This window comes from Cebus imitator, unplaced genomic scaffold (assembly GCF_001604975.1).
Source record: "Cebus imitator isolate Cc_AM_T3 unplaced genomic scaffold, Cebus_imitator-1.0 Scaffold64, whole genome shotgun sequence".
Taxonomy (NCBI): Eukaryota; Metazoa; Chordata; class Mammalia; order Primates; family Cebidae; genus Cebus; species Cebus imitator.
The window spans coordinates 4,954,377-4,969,447 of record NW_016107379.1 but is presented as its reverse complement, the minus strand read 5'-3'; the positions used below and the strand labels follow the sequence as shown (position 1 = coordinate 4,969,447).

Genomic DNA, 15,071 nt, shown 5'->3' with positions numbered 1-15,071 from the left:
CTCCTGAGTAGCTGGGACTACAGGCACGCGCCACCATGCCCAGCTAATTTTTTGTAGTTTTAGTAGAGACGGGGTTTCACCATATTGACCAGGATTGTCTTGATCTCTTGACCTCGTGATCCACCCGCCTCGGCCTCCCAAAGTGCTGGGATTACAGGCTTGAGCCACCATGCCCGGCCAAGAATTCCTTTTTTTGAAAAATACACTGAAGCTTTTAGGGGTAAAGGGAAATGGAGAGAGAAATTAAGTAAATCGCTATTTTTTGAAGAATCTGAATGAAGGATATCTGTGAATTCTTTGAACTATTTGTGCAGTTTTTCTTCAAGTCTAAAATGGCATTAAAATAGTAACAGACAAAAAAACCAGTGTGTTTAATCTTGCTTCCAAGGCCCTTGTGACTCGATGTCCCTCTCCTCTGACCTCCTCCACTATTATTCCTTCACCTGTAGATGAGGAAAACATAATTTTTCCTCTACCTGCCAAGTTCTTAGCTAGGACACACCGGTGTTGCAAAAGACAGATTAACAGGAGAAAAACGAACGTGAGTTGATTAACATGTGAACCTCATATGCGCATAGGAGGCAGCCAGGGAAAGATGACTAATTCTCAAAGACGTGGCTTAGAATTCCACTTTATACAGTAGTCCCCCCATATCTTTGGGGGAATACATTCCAAGACCCCCGGAAAGGTCTGAAACTGCAGATAGTATGGAACCCTATATATACTATGTTTTTTCCTATGTATATACATACCTGTGATAATGTTTAATTTATAAATTAGGTACAGTAAGAGATTAACAACGATAACCAATAATAAGGTAGAATAATTGTAACAATATGCCAGTGTCATTACTCTTGTGCTTTGGGGCCACTATTAAGTAAAATAAGGGTTACTTGAAGCACTGTGAAACCCCCACAGTTGCTCTGATAACTGAGACTGCTGCTAAGTGACTCATGGGCAGGTAGCTTTGCAGCATGTGTACACTGGACACAGGGATGAGTCACAGTGGTGTGGGGCGGTGTGAGATTTCATTATGTTACTCTGAACAATACACAGTTTAAGGCTTTTGAATTGTTTGTTTCTGGTATTTTTCATTCAGTATTTCCAGACCAAGTTTGAGCACAGGTAACTAGATCAAAGGAAAGCAAAACTACAGTGGATGGGGATCACTACATAGCATCTTCAATAGACAACAGTAAATTTTTAGAGAAATGAAGACATAAAGGGAAAGGACTCTAGGGATATCAAAATTGTGGGAAGGCAAATAAATGGTAGATAGAAGAGTTAGTAGTTTGCTATGTGCATTCCTTTGCCGTCTCCAGTCTGGGAAGGGTCTTTCTTCATCAAATATATCTACTTCTTCCCAGTTGCCTTCAACTGAAAATAATTTATACCATAGTGGCATATTTTGGGGTGGCATATTCTAGTTTACTACTTAACACCATTCTAGCCACAGACATTACAGGAATTATTGTTTCTATTCTCTTTTACTTTTATTCAATTAAATTTTTCATTGATAATGAAAAATTGGCATTTCTTTCTTTATGCTGTTATATATTTCATCATGTTTTGATAGTGTATAATGACAATTTTGAATATGCATTTTAAAAGCAAAATTAACCTCACCACAATATATGTTTTAAACCAAAAGGATATCCACATGAATGTCAATTTTTGAAGAACATTTTATATTTGACGGAATTGTTGGGAGAATATAGATGATTTTATTTATTTATTTTTTTTGAGACGGAGTTTCACTCATGTTACCCAGGCTGGAGTGCAATGGCACGATCTCGGCTCACCGCAACCTCCGCCTCCTGGGTTCAGGCAATTCTCCTGCCTCAGCCTCCTGAGTAGCTGGGATTACAGGCACGCACCACCATGCCCAGCTAATGTTTTTTGTATTTTTAGTAGAGACGGGGTTTCACCATGTTGACCAGGATGGTCTCGATCTCTTGACCTCGTGATCCACCCGCCTCGGCCTCCCAAAGTGCTGGGATTACAGGCTTGAGCCACCGCGCCCGGCCAGATGATTTTAAAAGATGCTAAGGTTGCCAACTTTTTTTAACCAGAATTTTCTCCTCTTTGGGTACCTTATTAATTGAATTTTAAAGATTTTGGTAGGTAAAGCTAGCAAGAAGTAATTGGCTGACTCCGTAATATTGAGGCATTGTTCTGGTTAATGTTAGTAATTGGTTCTCAGGCTGGAAGAGGGCAGGAGACGGTCATGATATTTTGCATCTACTGATTTCCAGGGTATAAATATTCCCATTGTGGCCTATTCAATCAACTAATTTGCACTGAATGTGGATTGAGAAGAGATGCACAGTAGGACACCATTATATAGCATATTCTCATGCAGATATGCAAAAGTGTAGATAATAGTAAAATTCAGAAAATAATTAGAAACTGATGAATTTTCAGTATTGTTTTTTAAATTTATTTAGATGTAAATTTATTAATTTTTACTTGTGACTGTGTGTTTAACAACTGACTTATAAAATTTCTGAAAATATGGCACTTGAACTCTTGAGGGCTGGTGTGAGCTAGCCCTGGCATTCTGCTTTGAAGGGATAAAGTAGCGTGAAGAGCCAGTAGGGAAATTTGGGTTCTCAGTTTCAATTTCCATTTTTGCTTCATTCAGAATTGCCTCTTAGTGCCTCCATTCAACTAATATATACCACAAACCTATGTAATTCAACTTGTAATCATTTATACACAAACCTGACATTCCATGACATGTCATGGAAATTCTGCCAATGCATAAATTTGAATTGTATAAATTGTATTTGTGCAAATATAAGTAGTATATAGCTGATTTTGTCTAATTAACCAAGCAGCCTCCAGATCTCATTGCACCTTTGGGGTTTGCCACTCATCATCATTTATTGATGTAAGTGGGAAGTTACATTATTCATGGTATTTGAAATTTTTCAAATACCGAAATCGTGCTGGGATAATATCAGAGTGCCAACAGAAAACAGTTTTGAGGATGTAGGAGGTGAGCCTGTCCAGAAGGACATAATATAAATTATTGGACTAAGGATTCATAAGCCGCACTTTTTCTAACCTCAGTCATAATTCTAACCAGTAATAGCATTTTGTGTATGTTACTTCACCTTTGAACTCACCCCTCCTCATCTATAAAATAATACTTGTCATGTTTTTCTCCCAGTATGTTTTGAAAATTGATATTTTGGCTTATATGCCTACTTCTCTAAGGTTTTTACGGTATTTCCTTTGAGGTAAGTTACTGTTGTTTCCATTTTATGTAAGAGGAAACTGTGACACAGAAAGGTTAAGCAACTGGTGTAGTTAAATACTTTTTAATGTTGGAGTCAGAATATGACCCCAGGCATTTTCAGTCCAGCTATCTTTAGGCTATGTTATAAGGAGTGTGTGTATATGTGTGTGTGTGTGTGTGTGTGTGTACACCTATGCACATATGAGTGTGTGTGTTTAAAAAGTCTTTTGTTAATATGAGATATTATAAGGATTAATACAGTTTATTAATAATTTGACAAGATAGGGAAACTATATTGTTACCAAATACTAAAATGGAAATTTATTGATTGAAGACTGTTGGGAGGAATACATTGTTTTTATATTTTATTTGCATACAGATTGTATATTTTCTGTCATTTAAAATATTAAGGCATAGGTATGAACAATGAAATCTTCATAATTTCTGAAGTAGTATATTTCAAAAGGTGATTAATATATTAATACAGGTTGAGCATCTCTTATCCAAAACCCTGAAATTCAAAATGCTGCAATCTTTTTGAGTGCTGACAAGTAGAAAATTCCACACCTGACCTCATGTGAATGGTAAAGTTGCATGAGCAAAACAATTTAAAGTATTGTATAAAATTACCTTCAGGCCATATGTATGAGGTATATATGAAACAGACATATATGAATTTTGTGTTTAGATTTGGCTTCTATCCCCAAGATAACTTATTGTGTATATGCAAATATTCCAAAATCTGAAACTTTTTTGGTCCTGAATACTTTAAATAATGGATACTCAACCTGTATGTAGCCTTTTCATTCTTCAGATACTATTAGAAATGTCTGAGATTTTTTAATAAAATGACTTTTTCAAATGCCATGTTTGGACAGATTAGAAACTGTATCTTAAGTAATAGTAGATACTATTTGTGCTACAATTAATGAAACAGGGCAAAGGAGTCCACTGTATTCATAAAAAAGATTTCAGATTGTTGTTTGGGGCATAATGTCATGATTAAGTGCAAGAGTAGGGTCATTAGACTGCCTGGGTTTAAATTCTATCTTTGCTGTTGTGTAAGTTGTATAGTCTTTGGAGAGTTATTTTACCCATTGGGACTCAATTCCTTATCTATAAAGTGGAAATAATAATCGTTTCTTGCACATAGGATTGTTGAAAGGATTAAATAAATTAGTGCATAAAAGCATCTAGAATGCCTAGTACGTGGTAAGTGCCTGATAAAATATTAGGTGATTTTGTAGTGTATTTTTTTAAAATCATAAGCCGGCCAGGGGTGGTGGCTCATGCCTAAAATCCCAGCACTTTGGGAGGCCAAGGTGGGCAGATCATTTGAGGCCAGGAGTTCGAGATCTGCCTGGCCAATATGGCGAAACTTCATCTCTACTAAAATTACAAAAAATTAACCAAGCATGGTGGCATGTGTCTGTAATCCTAGCTACTCAGGAGGCTGAGGCAGGAGAATCACTTGAACCCAGGAGGTGGAGGTTGCAGTCAACTGAGATTGTGCCACAGCATTCCAACCTGGGTGACAGAGCATGCCTCTGTGGTTTTTTTTTCTCGTAAAAAAAATCATAAAAGTATGACAGTTCAGAAAGTAAATGTTTGATTTGCTTATTTACTACAGGTTTTCTTTTTTAAAGATTATAGCTGTTTTGACAAAGGGCAAACTTTTAGCCCTTAGGCTTCAGTTCATTTTGCAAAATAGAATGTTTAATAAGTCTTCTAAAGTGAATACTCTTCCTAAGTTTGAGAAATGTGGTCACTTTATACGAGACAAAGGACCTCAGATCTTGGCTGCCCTGACCATCTCTCTGATCCCTTCTGGTATTAATCAGTTTGTATATACACAGTCATAAGTTTTCATGATTGTATAAAACTAGATTATAAGATGTATTTTACTTACTTTGTAAAGTCACTGAAATAATTGATGTCATAATCAATTAAAGACTCTGGAAAAGCTTTTCAGCCAATATTTGGATGTAGCTTTATTCTATCAAAGAAATATGTGCTAGTGTTTCCTAAAATTACCTTCAGCCTTTAATGTGGCATTTTTTAATTAGCAAAACTGTTTATGGAGTAAATGACAAAAACATGTTGAAAATTCACAGAGAGTACAGCCTTCATATATAGGCATAGTGGGTTTTTTTTAATTATGTATATTTTCATTTTTTTTTTCTTTTGTTTCCTGTAGGCCCTCCTGGCGGTCCTTCGAGAGAGCCATCGATCAAGAACCGTTTTTAGAAAAGTTGGAGGATTTGTGTACATTACGTCCTTGCTCGTTGCTATGGAAAGATCTTTGAGCTGTCCACCCAAGAATGGCTGGGAGAAAGTGAACCAGAATCAAGTGTTTGAACTTCTTCACACTGTGTTCTGCACGTTGACTGCAGCCATGCGCTATGAGCCAGCCAATTCTCATTTCTTCAAAACAGAGATTCAGTATGAGAAGTTGGCAGATGCTGTTAGATTTCTTGGCTGCTTCTCAGACCTAAGAAAAATAAGCGCCATGAATGTCTTCCCCTCAAATACACAGCCATTTCAAAGACTTTTAGAGGAAGATGTAGTCTCAATGGAATCAGTGTCACCCACATTACGGCACTGCAGTAAACTTTTTATTTATCTATACAAAGTAGCCACAGATTCTTTTGACAGGTATGGCTCTGCTTTGTCCTCTGAATTAAAGGGTGTATACTAAGCATGACATCAACATTAAGACTTGAATTATGAGTTAATCCAAAAGAATATGAAAATAGATGACTCTTCTCTCCTGTTTGCTTGATGTGTATCACTTTATTTTGAACATTACTCTTACTCTGATATTGTTTTTTTTAGCACGGAAGCCTGTGTATTATTTGTAAATTCGGGTTCAATTAGTTCTCATTGCAGTTATTGGAACAATTTCTATGGAGTTTCCTTTAATTATAGTGTTTACTATTGTCTTTTTTCTTTTTAGCCTCAAAAACCTTAGGTGCATCTGGACTTACTGATATGTGTTATCAACAGAACGTCGTTATGATTATTCTTATTTCCAGACACATACTCCATCATTCTCCACATTTCGTATTCCTCAAAAAATGATATAGCTCCCAAAGAGAGATGTCAGTGTCTTGAACCATCAGGTTCAAGAGGCCATCAGAATCAGTATTTACTCATTCCTTCGTTAAGTACTTCATGAAAACCTGCTGCGTGACAAGTCACTGTGCTAGGCATTGAGGATTCAGCTCTGCACAAGGCAGTCTTGGTCCTTGCTATCTTTTAGCTAAAATATAGACACATAAATAAACAATTACTTATATTGTGACAGATTCTGTGATGGGGAAATCCAGGGTTCTAAGGGAGATCGTAGGAGAGCCACTTCATCGAGATTACTTATTTTCAGTGCTTCAGCTGTTTTCAATGAAAATGTCACTTTGAAAATAACACTGCTAATTTATGTCCCAAGCATTATTGCTTTTAACAGTTACCATAGTTTTACTTCATAAAATAAACGAACTTTCCTCATAAATCAAGTAACTCCATTGAATAGAACTTACAATAGGTTTTTGTCCTTTTCTGTGGAGCATCTGCTTTGAAGTATCAACTGAGATATTTCCTGCTTCTTAACAAGATTTCTTAGTCCTCAGTATTTACAATTAAAAATCCAAACAACTGCAACAAAAATTGTAAAAAAAAAAATTCTGTTTTTCCCTATCTTGAAATAAAATACATATATATTGTTAACTTATAGGAAATAAAGGAAAGTGTAGTGTTCTAGGAATGAGCTATGTAAATTTGTGTATTCAAATTCAATCTCTTTTTCCTTGATTTCTACTTATCCTAGTTAGCATATGTCACTTTTAGTCACTTTGTTAAAAATAGGGCTTATAGCACCCTGTTTAACAGATGTGTTAAATGTTAACATGAATGGAATAAGCATCTGCCATGAGCATGCTTTTCTTGTTTCATTCAGTGCATGTGTTGTAGTCGTGTTCCTTGTTCCTGCTGAATATGGAAGATGTTCCTTATGAAACTTTTGCTGGCATTTCTTGTGAAACTAACCAACTGCCAACCTGGTGTTCTCTTCTTCTAACCTCTCTAAACCACCCTGTCTGTTTTGTTGTCTGTAGTCGTGCAGAACAGATCCCTCCTTGCCTGACAAGTGAGTCTTCTCTCCCCTCTCCTTGGGGTACACCAGCTTTGTCCAGGAAAAGGTACTGATCATATAAGAGAAATCCATCTCTGTTTGTGTGGGGTTTCTTTATTTCTGTGCTTATTTATGTTAACATGGTGATTGTGTTTTGTGATTTCAGTTTTTTGGCCACATAAATGTCTTCTTTTGAAAACTGTTCACATATTTCACCCACTTTTTGATGAAGTTGTGTTTTTTTTTTTTTTTTTAATATGCTTTTGGGGTTTGGGGGTAGGTTTTTAAAATATAAATTTTTCTTATATACATGAGAGTAAAATGTGTTGAAGCTATGAAGGGCATGTATAATTTTGTCATCCAACTATTTTTGATGACATATTTTGGTTGTAGAAAAAGCATGTCTTTTATTAAAAATAAGTTAGAAATGTGGACTTAATGTCTCTTTAAATAGAATACTTTTCCACTTTTTTTATTTTTTATTTTTATTTTTTACTTTAAACATTGTTGGGATCATTCATTGGTTTTTACTGTTATTCCAAAATGAGTATCATAGCACTGTGTATGAAGGAAGTGTATATTTTCTCTGACAGGTTCAACCAATTGAAGTATGTTGCTGTTATGAAAAATGCTCACAGCTAAACTTAGGAAAAGTAAATACAGAACCCACTCCAGTACTTACTTTGATCAGTTCTCTGTAAATCTCTAAGCTGATCTAGTTGATCTTTTTAAAATTACCTTTAAAAAAATTCTCAAATTTTTAAAAACTGCAGTTGATTGACAGAAGTATAATTAAGATCCATTTAAGATTACATTTGCAACCTGCACATAAAATGATCACAACCTGCAGTTGGCCCCAAACACTTCATTCCTTCTCCTGTTTTCCTCATAACCAAAAATAAGTCCTTAACTCTTACATTATTATTTCATTGCTGCTTTTAAAACATGAATCTCAATATACTTCTGCTATATTGTTGTTTTAATCTTATTACTGTTATTCAGATTTTGAAACTTGAAGATAGTTGGAGTTAGTACATCAAAAGTATTTGTTACAGATTTTGTATTTCAGCATATTTGCATAGTAATATTAGGTATAGGAAAAGACATAATTTCCTTCTCTTAAATTTACACTTATAGCTTACTTTGCATAGCAAACCATGACATGAGTCAGAATAGTCTTAAATGAATATAGGATTGTTCAGAATATTCATGCTTAAAAAACTGCAATTTCTTTTTTAAAAAAGAGCTGTTCCTAATTCAAGGAATGAGAAACTAGATAAATTTGATTTGATATCGTGTATTTTTCTGTTGCAAAAATGAAGGAGGTAAAAAATATGTGTGTTTGAAAATTTGTGTGTGCTCATGATCCCAAGGCATTACTGAATGTTAGAGAAATAATTTCAATTAGTAAATAGTTTAAATTACTATAAAATCACAATTTAAAAATATGGTGATTATATTATAAATGAGTAAAGCCTTAAGATTTGCTGTTATGAACATTTAGTCCTTTTTAAGTATTAACCAAATGCCACAAAATAGAAATGCACAGATTAAAATGATACTTAAAAAAATGCATCAGGGCCAGGCACAGTGGCTCACACCTGTAATCCGAGTGCTTTGGGAAGCCGAGTTGTTGTGCGCCTGTAATGCCAGCTACTCAGGAGGCTGAGGCAGGAGAATTGTATGAACCCAGGAGGCAGAGGTTTCAGTGAGCTGAGATCACACCACTGCATTCCAGCCTGGGGGACAGAGTGAGACTCCGTCTCCAAAAATACATCAGAACTTTCTGTTTATTTAAATAGTAATTTGACAAAGCGAAAACAGCATTTTCTTTCTATTCTTAAAGAGTTACTTATGGCCTTAAATCAAAAACATTTTGTCATCATTTACAGTGCAGCTACATGTAGAGATACCAAGTCTTTGACTTAAGGAAAAACTGTCACTAAATCAGTAAATCTAGTTGATTGAGCCCTAATCCATGTGAATTCTCCATGAGTCTTACAGGTTGACATTACCTCAAGGACAGAAAGCCCCAATACTGTTCATGCTAATGCTAAGGTCATGTTGACATTTTCAGGTTGCCATTCTATTCAGCCTGCATACATTTTGCTCAGTGGTAAGAATCATAAGCTAGTGAAGAATATAATGTTTTTACTTTACAAATTCAAGTTTAGTAACTTAGAATTAGAATTTAAGTCACACTATTTCTAGAACCTCTCAACAAATGACATCAGCTCATAGACATCTTTTTCTTGTAGAAAAATATACTGGCTTTGTTGGCAAAAGGAGAAACCAGAACTTACTGTGTTTTTATGGCTTGTGGAACACTCAGATGCTAAGGATGTTTTGAGCTTGTGATACTTGTCTGACACGTAGTATCCAGGAAATTCTTCTCTAATTATTTCAAGAATTCGTGGAAAATTAACTAGCTAACCTTATATTTGGAAAAGTAAAACTCATAACCCTTTTCATTGTTCAGAAAGAATAATAAAACAGAATTATAGCTGAACAGTGTTCAGTCAAAGTTAGAAGTGAATACGAAATAATAATTAGAATTACACAGAATATAACTGCAGTGGAACAAAAGGCGGCAAATAATTGTTATCATTCAAACATGGGATCTATTACTCAGTGCTTCTACACACCTGATGATAATTTAAGCAAAGCAGATTCAGAATTTAAATATTTAATTATGTATTCCCAAAAGAGATAGATGAGTCTTAAATATACATGAGAATTTAGGTCAAAATATTAAATAGCAACCAAATTATGAAATGTAATTTTATCCTATATTTGCAAATGGTTAGTTCTTACTTGGGAACTAACCATTTAATGAGCTTACCATAATTCTAAAATTTAAAAAATGATACTTGTAGTGATACCTAGGTGACTTAATCAGAATTAATTTTGTATAATACCTATTGTAATACACCTAATTTTAGTTAATAAATACCATGTTTTAGATATCAGCAATGTTTGCAATATTTTTCTGGTTTGAAAACAATGAATGTAATTTCTTTTTTAGAATATTGTTTTCCTATATAAGATTTAAAAATTTTATTACTGTCATAGTTCCCTGCAGGTTGAGTATTTCTTATTCAAAATACATGGGACCAGAAGTGTTGTGATTTCAGGTTCTTTGGAGTTTGAAATATTTACAATATGTATAATGAGATATCTTAAATATGGGACCCAGTCTGGACACAGAATTTATTTATGTTTCATATACATCTTATACAAGTAGCCGGAAGATAATTTTATGTAATATTTTTAATAATTTTGTACATGAAACAAAATTTTGACTATGTTTTGACTGTGATCCATCATATGAGGTCAGATGTGAAATTTTCTACTTGCGGTACCGTGTGGGTGCTTAAAAAGTTTTGGATTTAGGAGCATTTCAATTTCAGATTTTTGGATTAGGGATACTCAACCTGTGTTAGTAAACTCTTTACAGGTTGTTCAATGTCCAAAGATGTAAAGATTTCTTCCTGAGTGTATCAGTAATTTAAATCCAAATCTCATTTAATCTGTCAATTTAGAAATTATTTTTTAAGGCCTAAACTAAAATATATAGTTAGAATCTATGCATATATGTGTATGCACTGAAAACATTTTTAATGAAATTTTGGAATTTAGTGGTTATTTCTGATACATACTAGATAAATTATCAATCTTTTTTCTAGATGTATCAAAATATTTAAAAGAAGGGAGCAGTATAGGAGGAGGATGACTGTTGGTAATACACATTTTGAAATATTTTTCTTAGTAAGTTTAGAGATTAAATCTTTCTGAATGAAAAATGGCGGAATATAAGGAGCGAAAACATGAATGGGTAGAGGACATGCTGACTTTTAAATAAACTAGGAGAGCCCGTGTGCCTTTTTATAAGTAAAGCTGAACACTTTCCTAGAATCTCTGTTAAAAAGAGAATGGTATTTTTTTAAAACCATGGCAGTGCCAATTCTTTGCTACTAAATCACTGACGTAAAGCATCTGTTTCCCAAGCTGCTCTTGTCCCAGAGAGCTGAAACTGCATTGCTCTCTGTGACAGAGCTCAGCATTAGGCAAATTATGCTGAGACCAACTCACTGGAACAAAGAGTTCCCATAGGCTGAAGCTACAAGCATCTGTTTCTTAGTGCCAAGATGCAAAATGTGCAAAATTCATGAATTGTAGATGAGTAGTATGAAATAGAAAGTAGACATCATTGATGAGAAGAAATGTGTACATTCACGACATGGCTAGGCTTTTTAATTCATAGAAACTTGTTCTGTAAATTGCTTCAAGTTTTAAAAAGTTGCAATGAATATTTTCAGTAGTAGTGACGATAGATGCAAAAGGTGTAGGTATTCCAAATACGCTAAAGTAAAACTCCCATAATGCCTAATATATTTATTCTTGGATAGCCTAGACTCTGAACCAATCCTGACTCAGTCGACCCAGTTAGTTCTTGATTATGTTACCCTACCCATGCACTAAGGAAAGGTTAAAACACATATAGGTAATTTCAAAAGATGAAATCTCATTGAGGGAATTAATTTAACGTGATCTCTCAGCACATATTGTTGGAACTGTCTTCTTCCTAGAGTTTTGAATCACTATGATTTTACGTGTTTATATCTTCTAATACAGGTGTTATCTTTTAATCAAACAATCCAAGTAGTAAATCAGTAAAGGTAAAAATCATATAAAGGCTATGAATAATTGTTAGTTACATGGTCTGCAGACACACACACACACACACACACGAAGTCGAGTTGATAATCTATTGCTTTTTTCCTGTCCCAACCTTAAGGTGTTTTGTAACAAGGCTTTTTGGTTATCAGTGGATGAATATAACCGAAGAAGAAGAAAATGAAAAGAGAATGTGATTGGAATTCAATAGCAAATTTGCTCTTCTTTATTTTTTTATAGGCATGCATATCATTCTGTTTCAACTCCCCCTGTTTACCCTCCTAAAAATGTTGCTGACCTGAAACTGCATGTGACAGCTTCATCTCTCCAGAGTTCTGATGCAGTCATCATTCATCCTGGAGCCATGCTTGCCATGCTGGACCTGCTAGCCTCTGTTGGATCAGTGACACAGCCAGAAGTAAGCTTGGATATGTTAGTTTCTTTCCGTCTTTAATGAAATGAATCAAAGGATGTGAGTGTGATTATATGTGCTAGGGGGTTGAGGAAGAAAGAAAGTTAATATTACATACTAAAGTAGGTGAAGGAAAAAAAAATAGGATTTTTCTATTTGAGTCTTACGTTTCATGATGAATGCTAGAATAGATATGTTTTAGAATCCAATTCATTGGTTACAAAGACAACCAAAATGGTTACTTCTGGTAGAATAATTCTGCTAGAATAATTCTGTCTCTTTGTAAATCCTACTCAGCACTGGACATTGCTAATGAATAATACAGAAGGAAAAATGACTGAAGATACTACATTGAGGCTACTTGTCTGTTTTGACTTGTGGCACTCAAATGTTTGGATGAACTGGAGTTTGGGTGACGATTAAGAAGACTTAATCCCCACTATTTCTATAAAAATAGAACTACTTTTAGTCGTATTGTCATGTAATACAAAAGTCTTGGAAGAGAATAGAGTCCAGCTGCGTGTACTTCTAGCAAAATTAAATAGGACATGTTTGCCTAACCTGTTTTGGTATTGCTATATTGCTCTAAGCCAGTTACTTATTTTATCTGAGTGTATTTGGAAGCAAAAGGTATACTTTGGCCGGACGTGGTGGCTCATGCCTATAACACCAGCACTTTGGGAGACCAAGGTGGGTAGGTCGCCTGAGGTCAGGAGTTTGAGAGCAACCTGGCCAACATCGTGAAACCCCGTCTCTACTGAAAATACAAAAGTTAGTTGGGAGTGGTCGTGGACACCTGTAATCCCAGTTACTTGAAAGGCTGAGACAGGAGAATCACTGGAACTCAGGAGACGGAGGTTGCAGTGGGCCCAGACCATGCCATTGCATTCCAGCCTAGGCAACAAGAGTGAAACTCCATCTCAAAAAAGAAAAGAAAAAGGGATGCTTCATGTGAAAAGAATTGTCACCTGTCTCACTAAGAATAACTGTGTGGATTTCTTTCTTGATTTTAGCATGCTTTGGATCTTCAGCTTGCCGTGGCAAATATTTTACAATCCCTGGTGCACACAGAAAGGAACCAGCAAGTCATGTGTGAAGCTGGTCTTCATGCGCGACTGCTGCAGAGGTGCAGTGCTGCTTTGGCTGATGAGGACCACTCACTGCACCCACCCCTGCAGCGGATGTTTGAACGATTAGCCTCTCAGGCCCTGGAACCCATGGTGTTGAGGTAAGTTCTCTTTCATATTCAAACCGTCCACAATTAGTAGTGTCAGTTTCTAGAGTCCTTATGAGTCCAGAGTTCCCGCTTTAATGGATAATATTCAGTTGTCTATGGGCAAAATATAACAAAAATGGACAAAATACTCAAAATACAGCAATTAGAAACAAATCTAGTTATTATCATTTGATATTTCTGTCTAGTTATTTCTTTCATTTGAATCTGGCAAGCTCTCACTTTCCTTTAAGAATAAAGTCATGCATTTACTTCATATTTAATAACCTTTCATATGTAAGAACTTTCTAAAGAAATACTTTTTTAACTTTTTAATTTTGAAATAATAATAGATTCACCGTAAGTTGTGCCTATAGATCCAAGAGTTTTCCTGTGTCCTTTGCCTATTTTCCTCCAGTAGTTACACCTTGCATAACTATATTATAGTATCTAAACCAAGAAATTGATATTGGTATGATGTATTCATGTGCACATACAGTTATCTGTTATTGTATCACATGTGTAGATTCATGTAATCACCACACAATTACGATGCCACAAAGATTTCTCTAGTGCCATCTTTATTGTCATACCTACTCCCCTAATTTCAACATCCTTAGTCCATGGAAACCACTGATCTGTTCTCCATCTTCATAGTTTTGTCGTTATGAGCAGGGGTCCCCAGCCTCCGAGCCATGGTCTAGTACTGGTTCACATCCTGTTAGGGACTGGGCCACACAGCAGTAGGTGAGCTGTGGTTGAGCCAGCATTACCGCCTATGCTCCACCTCCTGTCAAATCAGTGGTGGCATTAGATTCTCATGGGAACGCGCACCCTATCATGAACTGTGAATGCAAAAGATCTTGGTTGCGCAGTCCGTATGAGAATCTGACATATATACCTGATGATCTGATGTGGAACAGTTTTATCCCAAAACCAAGCCCCACAGCCCATCTGTGAAAAAAATTGTCTTCCACAAAACCTGTCCCTGATGATAAAAAAGGTTGGGAACTACTAATTTTGAGAATGTTATATAAATGAAGTTATACAGTATGTGATCTTTTGAGATTGTCTGCTCACTAATCATAATGCTCTTGGGCTGCATACAAGTTGTCACATGTATCAATAGATTTTCCTTTTTATTACCGAATAGTACTCCATAGTATGGAGGCATAACAGTTTGTGAATCATTAAAGAAATATGGCCAGGCACGGTGGCTCACGCCTGTAATCCCAGCACTTTGGGAGGCCGAGGCAGGTGGATCATGAGGTCAAGAGATGGAGACCATCCTGGTCAACATGGTGAAACCCCGTCTCTACTAAAAATACAAAAAATTAGCTGGGTCTGGTGGCGCGTGCCTGTAGTCCCAGCTACTCGGGAGGCTGCGGCAGGAGAATTG

At 35.7% G+C, this 15,071-nt stretch overlaps 1 protein-coding gene across 1 annotated transcript in view; it reads left to right on the top strand.

The window, feature by feature from the left end:
• WDFY3 (WD repeat and FYVE domain containing 3) overlaps window positions 1-15,071 on the top strand; it is a 294,837-nt gene that overhangs the window by 151,215 nt on the left and 128,551 nt on the right. The window contains exons 14-17 of the mRNA XM_037739168.1: window positions 5,442-5,899; window positions 7,354-7,437; window positions 12,288-12,465; window positions 13,473-13,687. Of these exons, the coding sequence (XP_037595096.1) occupies window positions 5,442-5,899; window positions 7,354-7,437; window positions 12,288-12,465; window positions 13,473-13,687 (935 nt within the window). The remainder of the gene's footprint in view (window positions 1-5,441; window positions 5,900-7,353; window positions 7,438-12,287; window positions 12,466-13,472; window positions 13,688-15,071) is intronic.